General features: G+C 42.6%; 1 protein-coding gene across 1 annotated transcript in view; it reads left to right on the top strand.

Annotated features, from left to right (window-relative positions):
* The window catches only part of LOC126251629 (leucine-rich repeat-containing protein 70), a 630,906-nt gene that overhangs the window by 79,819 nt on the left and 537,499 nt on the right, over positions 1-13,588 (top strand). The window contains exon 3 of the mRNA XM_049952173.1: positions 4,195-4,275. Coding sequence (XP_049808130.1) covers positions 4,195-4,275 — 81 coding nt within the window. The remainder of the gene's footprint in view (positions 1-4,194; positions 4,276-13,588) is intronic.

Genomic DNA, 13,588 nt, shown 5'->3' with positions numbered 1-13,588 from the left:
CCCCGATGTTATTCATATATTTATATATTGAGCAAGCAGTAAAGGAAACAAAAGAAATATTCGGAGTAGGAATTAAAATCCATGGAGAAGAAATAATAACTTTGATGTTTGCCGATGACATTGTAATTCTGTCAGAGACAGCAAAGGACTTGGAAGAGCAGTTGAACGGAGTGGACAGTGTCTTGAAAGGAGGATATAAGATGAACATCAACAAAAGTAAAACGAGGATAATGGAATGTAGTCGAATTAAGTCGGTTGATGCTGAGGGAATTAGATTGGGAAATGAGACAAAGTAGTAAAGGAGTTTTGCTATTTGGGGAGCCAAATAACTGTTGAGGATATAAAATGTTGACTGGCAATGGGAAGGAAAGCGTTTCTGAAGAAGAGAAATTTGTTAACATCGAGCATAGATTTAAATGCCAGGAAGTCGTTTCTGAAAGTATTTGTATGGAGTGTAGCCATGTATGGAAGTGATCCGTGGACGATAAATAGTTTGGACAAGAAGAGAATAGAAGCTTTCGAAATGTGATGCTACAGAAGAATGTTGAAGATTAGATGGGTAGATCAAGTAACTAATGAGGTGGTATTGAACAGAATTGGGGAGAAGAGTTTGTGGCACAACTTTTTTCTCTGGTCCGCCTCTCGTGGCATCTAGTAATGAATTCCCCGTTACGTAGGGATGTTCAGATATTCTGATGACATAATTTTCAACTGGTCTTTTTTAGTTTAGATCGGCAAAAAATAATTGGTTGTTCGTATATACCATAGTAAACGCAACAAGAAAAGAACGCGATGGCACGGTAAAGGAGGCATAGCAGACACCCTTATACTAATCAGTATGCCACATACCATGCACTCATAGCAACGGGCCGCAGCGTCACGCCGTGATCTGAGTTCCCCTCGCAGGGAGCTGGTTTCCACCTCATGCCAGAAACCTCCCCTGCGCCGTACGTGAAATGCAATGTGTAAACTTAAACTGAAAAGATACTAAACGGTGATAAGTTAGGTCAAAGAAAAGCAACATGTGATGGTGGAGGACGGGCATTATCTTGCCAAAATGTAAGCCCAGGATGGCTTGCCATGAAGGGCAACGTCATCGACGCAACTCTGTGATGTGAGGCTGCCGCGGATGACAACCATACGGGTCAACCTATGAAACAAAAAGGCACCGCACACCGTCAATCCCGGTTGTCAGGCCTTACGGTGGGCGACATTCAGGTTGGTATCCCTCCGCTGTCGGTATCTCCAGATACGTCTTCGCTAGTCATCGTTGCGCATTTCGAAACGGGACTCATCACTGAAGACAAACCTGCTCCACTCAATGTACACTGAATGTGACCGACACCACTGCAAAAAGGCATTTTGGTGTACAGAGATCAATGGTAATCGGCTCAAGGGGCGCCGTGTGCTCAGTCCCCTTTCTGTGAGCCTCCTTTTGATGGTCCTTCTGCTCACTGAAGCACCAGTTGCTCGTCAGATCGAGGAGTGAGATGAATCCGAGGCGCTGAGTGCCGTTCCGACGATTGCTCGGTCCTCACCTTCTGTCGTCTCTCATGGCCGACCGCTTCGTCCGTGATGCTCTGTTTGGCCATGGTGCACCCGTTCCCGCCAATGTCGTTGAATACTCGAATACTGGCCTCGCTCCTATTCAAATGTCGAGCTATTCGCCGATTACTTCAACCGGCTTCTTCGAACCGAGCTGCATGTCCTGTCTTAAATGTTGACATCTTCATATATTGTTCTGGCACCTGTCTGCGAGGCAGTTACTGTCCAATTGAGTACACGAAATTAAATTCGCAAAGCATTTATGCCCTGGTGTCGACATGTCCCGTGTTTACTGTCCTTGCAGACGTGCTCTGAAATTGCGCTGCAGCGTCACACGTTCATCCATCGGCCGCCAAAGTTTATAATTTTGCGTTTTCCGTCAATACTTGTATGACTATCAGTTTGAGACCAATTTTCATAACTTCTTCGTTATACTTCACTTTTTTGTGTTGGAGTGTATACGGTATGTTAACGTATCCACTAATAAATAACATAGCAATGGAGGAATAGGAAGAACAGCAAATTATAGGATAGCAAAAGATGCGTTGTTTAAAAAAGTTTATCGAGAACTGTGGGTGTAGCAGATACGGTGACGAAAGAAGGTACTGGAAGACTGGAAGAAAAATATAGTGGTATCAGGAGAACTTGAATACTGACGTTTTAAAAATAATAATAAGAAACAGCTATTTTTGGCCATGTTACAGGATCATGGATATCAGATATGAATCAGTCAACAATTTGTTATTAATACATTGGTCTGGATGAAAGTTCTTAGTGTAAATATCCATTTTTTAACTATTTACATTTCAGTTTGCAAACTATTCCACACCTCGGACTTCCTACTAATGATTTATTTTCGTGAATAAATAAAAACCATGCCTCGATGGTTTCCAGTATATCAGTGACTAAAAGAATCCCGAAAATAATGGCTAGCATTACAGAGAGGTTTTGTAAGCGTAAAAATACAGTGAAAGACATTCTTCTAAATATTTTCTGTTGGTCTCGCCGATATTACAACTGCAAATGACGGACACTGCCGTGGAAACGTCTGTGAGAAGTAAGCTGTCCGCGACGCGTTGGTGCCACCGGCGACCGTTCACGTTATCGATTCTGTATTCGTTGGGACGGAGGTGGCTGCTGTAACGTTACCACGTTTAGAGTTCTGCCAACAGCAGTAACTTCGACCCGCGCAACTCTGCTTATTGCAAGGAACTTCTTCGCTGAAGTTTAAGTACGGTATTCCACCCTCATAGCTACGGTAAAGTAAACTGTATCAGCCTCCAGCATTTTGCATCCCATCCGGCACTGGACCTGCTTCTTTTTCCGAAGATGGCAAGACCTCGTTTCACGAACACACGCTCACATAGTTGCAGACAGAAAATTTATACACGTGACAGCCAATAACAGTGGAAACAAGTGGATGATCTGTGAATAATTACCATTTGTTGTACCGGAAGGACGCAAAAATAAAAACAAGAATGTATTAGTATTTTATGTTTTTGGCGAAATAACATCGGAACTAGTACGTAGCCAAACAATCATACCTACCGCTCGTCTCTAAAGTTATCTGTACGATCTTCATCCGAGTGTGACAGAAGACGCACGGCCTTTTTTTATATGGAAGTATGTGTGTGACTGTCAGAGAGGCAATGGGACATACCCACAAACTTCTTTGTCGACTTCTGTGGTGGTCTTGTGTTGCAAATAATAGGTATGGGGATTACCCTTTTTCTTTAAAACTACCGTGTTAATTGTAATTTTTGCCTTGCGCGTTGCGCGCCTTTTATTTGGCAGTCATTTATAAAAAGTAAATGCTTTGCCGCCTGAGGCAGTCTTGCTTCAGTTATTTTCGGTCGGTGCTGTAGCCGCAAACGGAACTCTAACAGATTCAAAAATGGTTCAAATGGCTCTGAGCACTATGGGACTTAACATCTATGGTCATCAGTCCCCTAGAACTTAGAACTACTTAAACCTAACTAACCTAAGGACAGCACACAACACCCAGCCATCACGAGGCAGAGAAAATCCCTGACCCCGCCGGGAATCGAACCCGGGAACCCGGGCGTGGGAAGCGAGAACGCTACCGCACGACCACGAGATGCGGGCTCTAACAGATTCCAACATGCCTTAGCGTACCTACTGTGAATCACTGAACAAGAATCCGCCAACATATCTAGAACCCCGCTATAACATATCTCTCTAGTACGTAATTTCCCAAAACACATATTTTTCCTATTCCCCATATTTATCGCATGTTTATTAATGGAAGTACATTAACTGCATTCTCCATAAATGGTACAGAAAGGAACTCGTTCTTATATGTTCTCAGAATTATGGTATTTTGAGACCACGGTAACCTCTGGTCAGTCGTGTAATTGGTTTACATCAAGCCAGCGCAGAAAGCCAATAGGTTGCATCACAGTGCACAACTAAAAAAAGAACAACATGGAACTAACACTTCAAAGCCTGAATACTAATTTTGTACTTTATATATCAAAGTACTTCCTAGAAATTAATTTATTTTTACTACCCATATAACTGATTTTGGAGTTATTTAATACACCTTTCTTTTAAGAGTAATATATAATTGAAAGGTTCTAAGAAGTTAATCTTCTCTGCACTAAACTAAACTGAACTCCGTCTGGACAGGCCTTGGAAGACCCAACGGTACCGGCCGGCCGCCGTGTGATCCTCAGCCCACACGCGGATGCGGACGTGGAAGGACATGTGGTGAGCACACCGCTCTCCCGGCCGTATGTCAGTTAACGAGACCGGGACCGCTACTTCTCAATCAAGTAGCTTCTCAGTTTGCCTCACAAGGGGTGAGTGCACCCCGCTAGCCAACAGCGCTCGGCAGACTTGATGGTCACCCATCCAAGAGCTAGCCTAGCCCGACAGCGCTTAACATATGGGATCTGACGGGAACCGGTGTTACCACTGCCGCAAGGCCATTGACTAGTTTTCTCTGCAGAACAGTACAAAAATAGTTAGAGCAAAGACATTAAATTTACTAAAGCTTTATTTATAGGTGAACTGATATGACCGGTACGTAACTATCACAGGACACGCATGGCGGACACTTCCAGTATGGAAATAGGAATTGTAGTACTTCAATTCTGGAGGAATTTGCAGCTTTAGTTTGCAGATATTTTCACCGCCTGTTGGGCTTTACTGTGTAGGTAATACATTGTTATTCGCTTCCTCATTAGCACATGTGTTTTACTCCCGGTGTTCTCTGCCTCGTGATGACTGGCTGTTGTGTGATGTCCTTAGGTTAGTTAGGTTTAAGTAGATCTAAGTTCTAGGGGACTGATGACCATAGATGTTAAGTCCCGTAGTGCTCAGAGCCATTTACTACCGGTGTCATGGTCAGGGTAGCCATCGGGTATGACTTCAGGTCACGGTTAGTAGTCACTGAGAAAACTCTGGAGGCACAACGGTCACTCACGTAATAGTACACACTCATGTGTTACCTCTTACGTAAGAGTATCGTGATGTCTTTTTCCAACAGAATGATCGTCCATACATGGGACGTGTCTCCGTGAAACGTTTGCTTGATATTAAGGTGCTCCAATAGTCAGTAAAATCCTCAGACCTGCCCGCGACAGAATATATGTGGGACCAGCTAGGACGTCTTCTCTGTCCCAGTGCCACGACAGCACAAGGATCAGCTACGACAGTTGTGGGCTAGCTTGCATGAACAGTGGATACAACTGGTTCGTACTATACTTCCCAACCGAATCAGTGCATGCCTCCAGTCCAGAGGGTGTGGAACATCATACTGATCAATTGGCTCTCACTACCAAGTTATTTGAAAATTTGATTCGATTTTGTGATATTTGAAATAACATCACATACCCTCTCGACACATGAAAGCTCATTTCTTTTCGTCCTCCTCTTCCCCGTGCCTCACTTTCTTTGTCAGTCAGTGTATCTCTTTCTCTTTAGATTTCCCAATTCCAATTAAAATATTTATGACATAATGATTTAATTTTGAAACATCTCTTGTGACAAAGAATGCTGATTTTTTTTAAAAATCAGTAATAAAAATTTCACTGTGGCAAAAAACAATAAAATTGATAATTTATGTTACGTATTTTATCTTCGTATCATGTAACAGTTGTGCATAGACAAATGAAGTAATTGCATGTGATTTAGAAACTAGCATCATCAGAATGCTACAGTTAGCTTCGGAGATGCCTTTACATTTTGTTGAGCACAGAGACGAATGTTACACCACCTTATTATAAAGTACACCAGAAAAATACAGATTTGCCGAAAGTACTATTCTTTCCCTATTTTTTTGTTTAAATAATAATAAGGCTTCAAATATAATTTTCACTATTATTACAAAATATAATTATTTGTAAGTAGTCTGCTATGACTTTGCATGCAAGTGTAACAAAGTAAATAATACTCCCAGTGTACGCTGCACCATCGTCAGTTGTGAAACATTTTAGTATATAATTTGACATGTTGACGGCCGTTAACTTACATACTGCTTCACGTAAACGAAAATTTATTTCAGTTTTGAAACAAATTTTGCCATAAATGTGTCTATATGATGACAGTAACTGTTCTCGAAGGAACAGATTACTGTTGTTGACCGTGCAGCTTTTCCGTGGAATAAATGATGACCAACTGAAACCCTCAACTGCCGACAGGTGTTGTTGATATACCTTGATATGGACAGCTGAAAATGTGTGCCTCGATCGGGACTCGAACCCGGGATCTCCTGCTTACATGGCAGACGCTGAGCCACCGAGAATGAAGACGCTGAGCCACAGATGAACAGCGCGACTGCAGGGACAACACCTGTCGGCAGCTGAGGGCTTCAGTTAGTCATCATTTATTCCAGGGAAAAGCTGCACGGTCAACAACAGTAATCTGTTCCTTCAAGAACAGTTACTGTCTTTATATATATATATATAGTTAAAGGCTACCCAGCCATTGACCTTCGTCTGTGCGAATGCGCACAGGTTGCCCAAACTCTCACGGGAATCGCCAAAGCGTGCGCGAGTAATGAGTGAATGGGCAAATGTCTATAAGGTACATTACATATGTAGAATTGTGGACAGTTGGGAATGTGAGTCTCACGGGAAGCGTGCAAGGGATAAGTCCCTGCAGTCGCGCTATTCATCTGTGTCCTCGGTGGCTCAGATGGATAGAGCGTCTGCCATGTAAGCAGGAGATCCCGGGTTCGAGTCCCGGTCGGGGCACACATTTTCAGCTGTCCACATCGAGGTATATCAACAACACCTGTCGGCAGCTGAGGGTTTCAGTTAGTCATCATTTATAAATGTGTCTGCCTAGTACACGAATGTTAACTAATAAGTGAGCGCCCGTCGTAAAGCAGATAAAGATCTAAGTTATAGCAACAAGTACCAGGCAAATGTTCCATTCTTAGTGCTCTAGATACCAAATGAAACGAAAATTATCCGATATGCTTGTGGGTTTGTGTGAAGTATTGCACGACAATCAAACATTCTCTCCAATTCGCCGCCTGCAGCTTCAGCTGAGGAGAGCAGCCTTAGAGAAACTCTGCATCAAATGCATCATCCGTTCTGCACTTTTTGAAACTGCTGTTCTGGTCTACAATGACAATAAAAAGTCTTCAAGCGTAGGTATGCTATTCTCGTCAAAATGCTACTATTAATGAACCACGTCCAAAACACTGAAACGTATGCACATAGTATTTCTACTTCAAGTAATTTCGCTACGCTGGTAGCACTGACGTAACTATTGTATAATATGATAATCGGGTTTCACAAAAGCAGTTTGATGTCAGTTTAGTTTGTGCGTATATGTATAAATTGTTACTGTTTCCTTACCTGAAATTTTAAATTCATAGAATTCTGTCTGTATTCTAGTGACTCGAATAATTAAATAAAACAGTGATAACCTACGAAATATCGTGGTCTCTGTTGAGCTCCGTCAAAAATAAGCATTTTCGGGAGTTAAAAGGCAAATACACTGATTTACATAGAAACAGACAAACAATAAGATAAACAGCAGGCAGTTTTCTAGTAATATGTAGATAAATTGATAAACTTACTACGAAACACATAAATTGAACAAGAATATGAGAAAAATATAGAAATTGCCAAACTAACAAGGGAGCTTTTTGCCACCTAACGTATGCTGAAACTAGGGAAACATAAAAGATTAGTAGTCCATTCAATTGCACCCCCCCCCCTTGCCCCCCCCCTCCCCCTCAACCCCGTTATACTTGGAATGGAAACTGAGAATTGAGTGTTTTGTAACAAAAATGTTAATAAAATTGTATATTAATGTGTAAGAAATTTTTATTTTTTCATTTCTAAAAATGTTTTGGACCCACACAATTGTATTAGATGGAGTGATTCATCTTTCACATTTAGTTCAGCTCTTTCAGCACTCACGGCGTGTGGAAAGCCACATTTACGTGATAGGGAAGACATTAGACAAATACGTAGTACTCAAAGTACAAACATGCATGTTGTCACTGACGAACTTTGCAGACAAACGTTTAACATTCGGATATCAATAGAAGACGGAATGACCGGTTTTATGATCTCAGAACACGCTATTCGCTCATTGACTGAATGTAATGTTCTATGTGGGTGGTTTGCTGAACTGTTGGAAAGGTTGACATGACTTCACCGTCGTAATTGCATTATTAATTAGATGCCGAGAAAACTTTACAGAGCTTCTCACGCCAACGAGTCACAGATTGAAGGCAAAAGTACGTCACGTTTCAGTACATTATTAGCTACGGTAGGGAATGGTGTAATATTACTGAATGGAGGTATAGTTGAGTCGACGAAAGAAGATCCACAACAGCTGCAGTGAACTTGGCGCGGCTGCTCCACGCGATTTTCTGTACGTGGCTATGGCAACGCTTCAGTGTTGTCGCAGTTCTATGGACGACTATTGTTTTCGCCTGCAGCCGTTAGCGCTTCGCATTTGAAAGCTGTCGACAGCTGTCGCAGTCGAAAACTGTTCACATGCTCTGCTTACTCGGAAGGAATGACAAAATAACATGATGTGTCCTGCAGCACTTTTCGAGTAAGCCGGGAGTGACACTGACACCGGCTTCTCTCGTGGCTGAATGCACCCTCGGAAATCGCAGAAACAATGGCTAAATACTCTGCGCAACAAAATTAGGGGGATCACTTCTTCGAAAGCCAGTAATTGTCTCCCACTGCGACGCATAAGTTTGAATTGTGGCTCAAAGGTGCCTACAAACTTCCTCTGCAATGGTGGAAAAGCGTGACGCTTTAAGCAGCAAGGTGTCGACATGTGTGATAAAAGGCCACCACTCAGTAGTTCATGTGAGCAGATACGTAAGTTAATTATTTCACACTGGCACAAAATTTCACCACAGTTCTCCACAATGTCACCATGGAAGTGTCATGCGATGAGAAGGCCATCACAGACCCTCCTACCCACATTTCAGGTCTTCTTTTGACGTCTCTGCGATGGAGGTCACTCGGTTTTCTTAAGGCAGCCGAGGAAAACATTTGACACATCGCCCCTCAGAAAAGGTCTCTGAACGTGGCATAAAGGGTGTCCCTTTTGGGCGTTGATTACCACACATTTCGCGATCGAAAACGACTGTTCGCAGCAACAGGAAGAGCCTCTTGGAAACCTTTGACACTGATGACACTCTCGGACGTTTCAATCCTTATGTAAGGACGTTTTGAGGCTCCATCCCCACTGAACGTGATCGCGCCCCTTTGGAGTGCGACGCGATCGATACTCGTGTACAGGATGGAACCGCTATGGAGCGTTCAAAACCATTCGACGAAATTTGAACATGATCCGAAGCTTCACAGGGTACTTACGCTTTTCCTACCCTTCTGTTTTCCGTCCTCCTGTGGTGTTATCGCTTGGGAGTGCTACATCAACATGTGCGTAAGTGGAATGGCAAAGAGTTCCTCTCGCACACCACAGTTTAACAACACCCTCGGTGTCACCAGCGCAACTTTGTGAAGCTCTTTACAAACGTACGTTCAAAATTCTCGACACCATATCAGCCTGGCGAATTCTCTAGTGCCTGTGAGTTTGGCAACCCCTTCGACATCCTTTGATACGGTTTGCCTACTTTCAGGCGACAGAGCCTCCACCAGACGTGAAGTTGCAGGGTGCCATAGCAATGGAAGGCAATTGCGGGGTTTCGAAAAAGAGATTCTTTAATTCTGTTGTGCAATGTATTTTACTCGCCGCAGCCGAAGCTGTCCTCGTAGATTCCTTCCTAACCACAACCTCAGAAATCGTAAGGTGTTCTAAAATAGAAAGCCAAAAGTTTTTGACAAGGAAAAAAATGAGTTTTACTGCTGCTCATTTCACTCGCAGCAGTTGAAGTTGCCCTCCTAGCTTCGTGCCTATCCATGAACTCAGATATCGCGACACACTCGGTGAAACAGCTGAATATTTGTGACAATCAATAATACAAATGTCCCTGATGATGCTTCATTTGCAGCTCTTCATCCTTCGTTTCCTTATCAGACAAAAGTCACAAAATCGAAGAAACTCATTCCTGAGAGAGTGTGCTCTTAAGCATAAATAACATAGAATAGTGCAGAACACATATTACATTCATAAGAAAGCCCAGGCGTCTGTTAGAAACGCTAAGATGAACGAAATACAACTAAATTAATTTGATGTCAATTCCCTATAAGCCAATCTTGTTACTAGCTTCTCCCGATAGCAACATAACCGTCCACTGATTGGAAACAGCCTTGTACACATTGCGCACAGCAAACAACTAACTTGCAAAGGTGTTATGTGGTATCAGACTAATGATGTTGTTTGGTATTGCACACGTGCCATTTATATGTAGCCTGATATTAGTAGGATACTTAAATTATGACGCTGGTTGACACCACACAGCATTCATCTATTGCCATCAATTAGATATCCACTGCAAGGAAATTTCCAGAAGTGATGTGCACAGAAGCGTGTCGTTACAGGTATGTCGATACTATGTACTGGAATTATACACAAATCAAAAATCGTTTCACATCACCTCGTTTCCGAGAGTTCCGGAACCTGTTGTTGGAATAGAAATCAATATAAACATAATTTCCGCCTTTGTATTGCTCATGAAAACCACACATTGCATGTTGTACCACCATACAGCGAGACCTTCAGACGTGGTGATCCAGATTTTTGTTCACAATGGTAACTCTAATACCCAGTAGCACGTCCTCTTGCATTGATGCATGCCCATATTCGTCGTGGCTTACTCTCCACAAGTTCATCAAGGCACTGTTAGTCCAGATTGTCCGATTCCTCAACGGCGATTCGGCAGAGATCCCTCAAGGTGGTTGCTGGATCACGTCGTCCATAAACAGCACTTTTCAATCTATCCCAGGCATGTTCGATAGGGTTCATGTCTGGAGAACGTGCTGGCCACTCTAGTCGAATGATGTCGTTATACTGAAGGAAGTAATTCACAAGATGTGCACGATTGGGACGCTAGTTGTCGTCCATAAAGACCAATGCCTCGCCAATATGCTGCCGATATGGTTGCACTATCGGTCGGAGGATGACGTTCACGTATCGTACAGCCGTTACGGCGCATTCCATGACCACCAGCGGCGCACGTCGACCCCACGTAATGCCACCCCAGAACAGCAGGGAACCTCCACCTCGCTGCACTCGCTGAACAGTGTGTTTAAGGCGTTCAGCGTGATTGGGTTGCCTCCAAATACGTCTCCGACGATTGTTTGGATGAAAGCTTATGCGACACTCTTCGGTGAAGAGAACCTGATGCCAATACTGAGCGGTCCATTCGGTATGTTGTTAGACCGATCTGTACCGCACTGCATGGTGTCGAGGTTGCAAAATTGGACCTCGCCGTGGACGTCGCGAGTGAAGTTGCGCATCATGCAGCCTACTGAGCACAGTTTGAGTCGTAACACGACGTCCTGTGGCTGCACGAGAAGCATTATTCAACATGGTGGCGTTGCTGTCAGGGTTGCTCCGGGCCATAATCCGTAGGTAGCGGTCATCCACTGTATTAGTAGCCCTGGGACGGCCTGAGAGAGACATGTGATAGACAGTTCCTGTCTGTCTGTATCTGCACCATGTTCGATCAACATCGTTTTGGTTCACTCCAAGATGCCTGGTCACTCCCCTTGTTGAGAGCCCTTCCTGCCACAAAGTAACAATGCGGACGCGATCGAACCACGGAATTGACCGTCTACGCATGGTTGAACTACCTCCTTCCTGACGGAATGACTGGAACTGTTCGACTGTCGAACCCCCTGCGTCTAATAGGCGCTGCTCATGCATGGTTGTTTACATCTTTGGGCGGTTTTAGTGACATCTCTGAACAGTCAAAGGGACTGTGGCTGTGATACAATATCCACAGTCAATGTCTCTCTTTAGGAGTTCTGGGAACCAGGGTAATGAAAAACGTTTTTTGATGTGTGTACCTTAAAATGACTATCGATTCTGTTTCTTGCTAAAAAGATAAAACTTGACAGAGCTGAAATTTGTGAAGATATCACATTAATAGCAACTCACACACACACACACACACACACACACACACACACACACACACACACACACACATATATATATATATATATATATATATATGCTTCAATTACATCGAGTTAAAAGGCTGCAGGTTATTCACTAGAGCTGTAATGTGAGTGTATATAGCCAGCGAAGCTTAAAACAAAATATGTAATTCGACAAACCGTTTTCAGCCCGAAAAAAGCGCATCAGTTGTTGGTATCGCCTCAGCTTACTGTCGATTTTTGTGTTCTAGAAGAATTAAGAGTTTGTTATATCGTTTGTATAGTTTTCTCATATTTTTCTGTTAAAATGTTATAAATCTGTGATACCTAATGTTCGAGAAAAGCTGTGTCCTCTCAAGTCAGCGAGTTTCCTATACTCTGCTGACTGCTGAATCGCGGAGTGAGGCAAATATAACAACCAAGATGCAGCTGGCACTAAGAACGTTTGCCGGCCACTACTAAGAACACACACGTATAGATAAAAAGTGAATTAGCGTGATGTCTTTGTTCTCAGAAGCTGATTCTCCGCTTGTCCTTTTAGAATTTTAGTTGTATCCAATTACTGTTCGAGTAGTGAGCCTCGAGAGAGATTATCTCAAGATTGTGATGAGATCGGCTCAAACGTACGATACATGAATTAATCTGCCACGAGGGTAGAACTCAAGTGGGTTCAAAGCAGTTCTAAGTCATTTAAAAAGATATTTTGAGAAGATTATCGGCTTATATAGAAAAAGATTATTTTGTCGATTTTGGTAGAATGTAGACTCAACAGATACAGGAAAAGCTTCGATTTATTGAAGTGTGAGAATAGTTTCTCCTATTTGTGATTAAATGTGCGTTGTGCTCCTTAAAACCCACGAGATGGTAGGCGAAATTTGTTTCAATATTTCTGTGATATTTTCCGTTCGATGGTGTATGTGATGGAACGGGTTCAGGCATAGTTGTTTAGTTTTTTTGTGGCTGAGGGTTAAAGGACGCAATAAGGGATAGCGGCGTTGCATTGCATTATTGTGCTTGTACAGGTGCAAGCAAGCACTGAGGAATAGTGACTTAACGACATTTGGATAGATTCCACTTGAGCATTGTAATGTAGTAAATTCCGGAAATCTCGCTGGATGCGCTGAGTGTGTAATCTGTATTAAAGATGATGCTCGTCCTACGTAATAGTTATTTATTGAGAAACAGTCGGAACTTTGTTGACAGTTTGATAGTTTTTCCCCTTGTTCCTAAACGACAAACCAAGAAGCATTTATTAGGGGACACGCTAATTCTCTCTAGAAAAGATCATCGAGTGCTGTGTTTTGAAATTTAAATATTAGTGTGTCGCAGAAGTCAACGTCTGAAGTGGATGAGCTTTGTTTGATTACATGCGGTTCACATAGTTGAGAAGTGGTAGTGACGCTCAGGTTTTTTGTTTTGTTTATTTTTATTACATTTAGTCAATACCCCACTTGTCCTTTATCCCCAAACTATTACAAGAAAAAGAATCAATAGCTTATTTCAAAGCAGACTAATATCTTGAATAT

The sequence above is a fragment of the Schistocerca nitens genome, chromosome 4, assembly GCF_023898315.1.
Source record: "Schistocerca nitens isolate TAMUIC-IGC-003100 chromosome 4, iqSchNite1.1, whole genome shotgun sequence".
Classification (NCBI taxonomy): Eukaryota; Metazoa; Arthropoda; class Insecta; order Orthoptera; family Acrididae; genus Schistocerca; species Schistocerca nitens.
The sequence above is the reverse complement of the archived record's forward strand: the minus strand, read 5'-3'. Positions and strand labels throughout refer to the sequence as shown.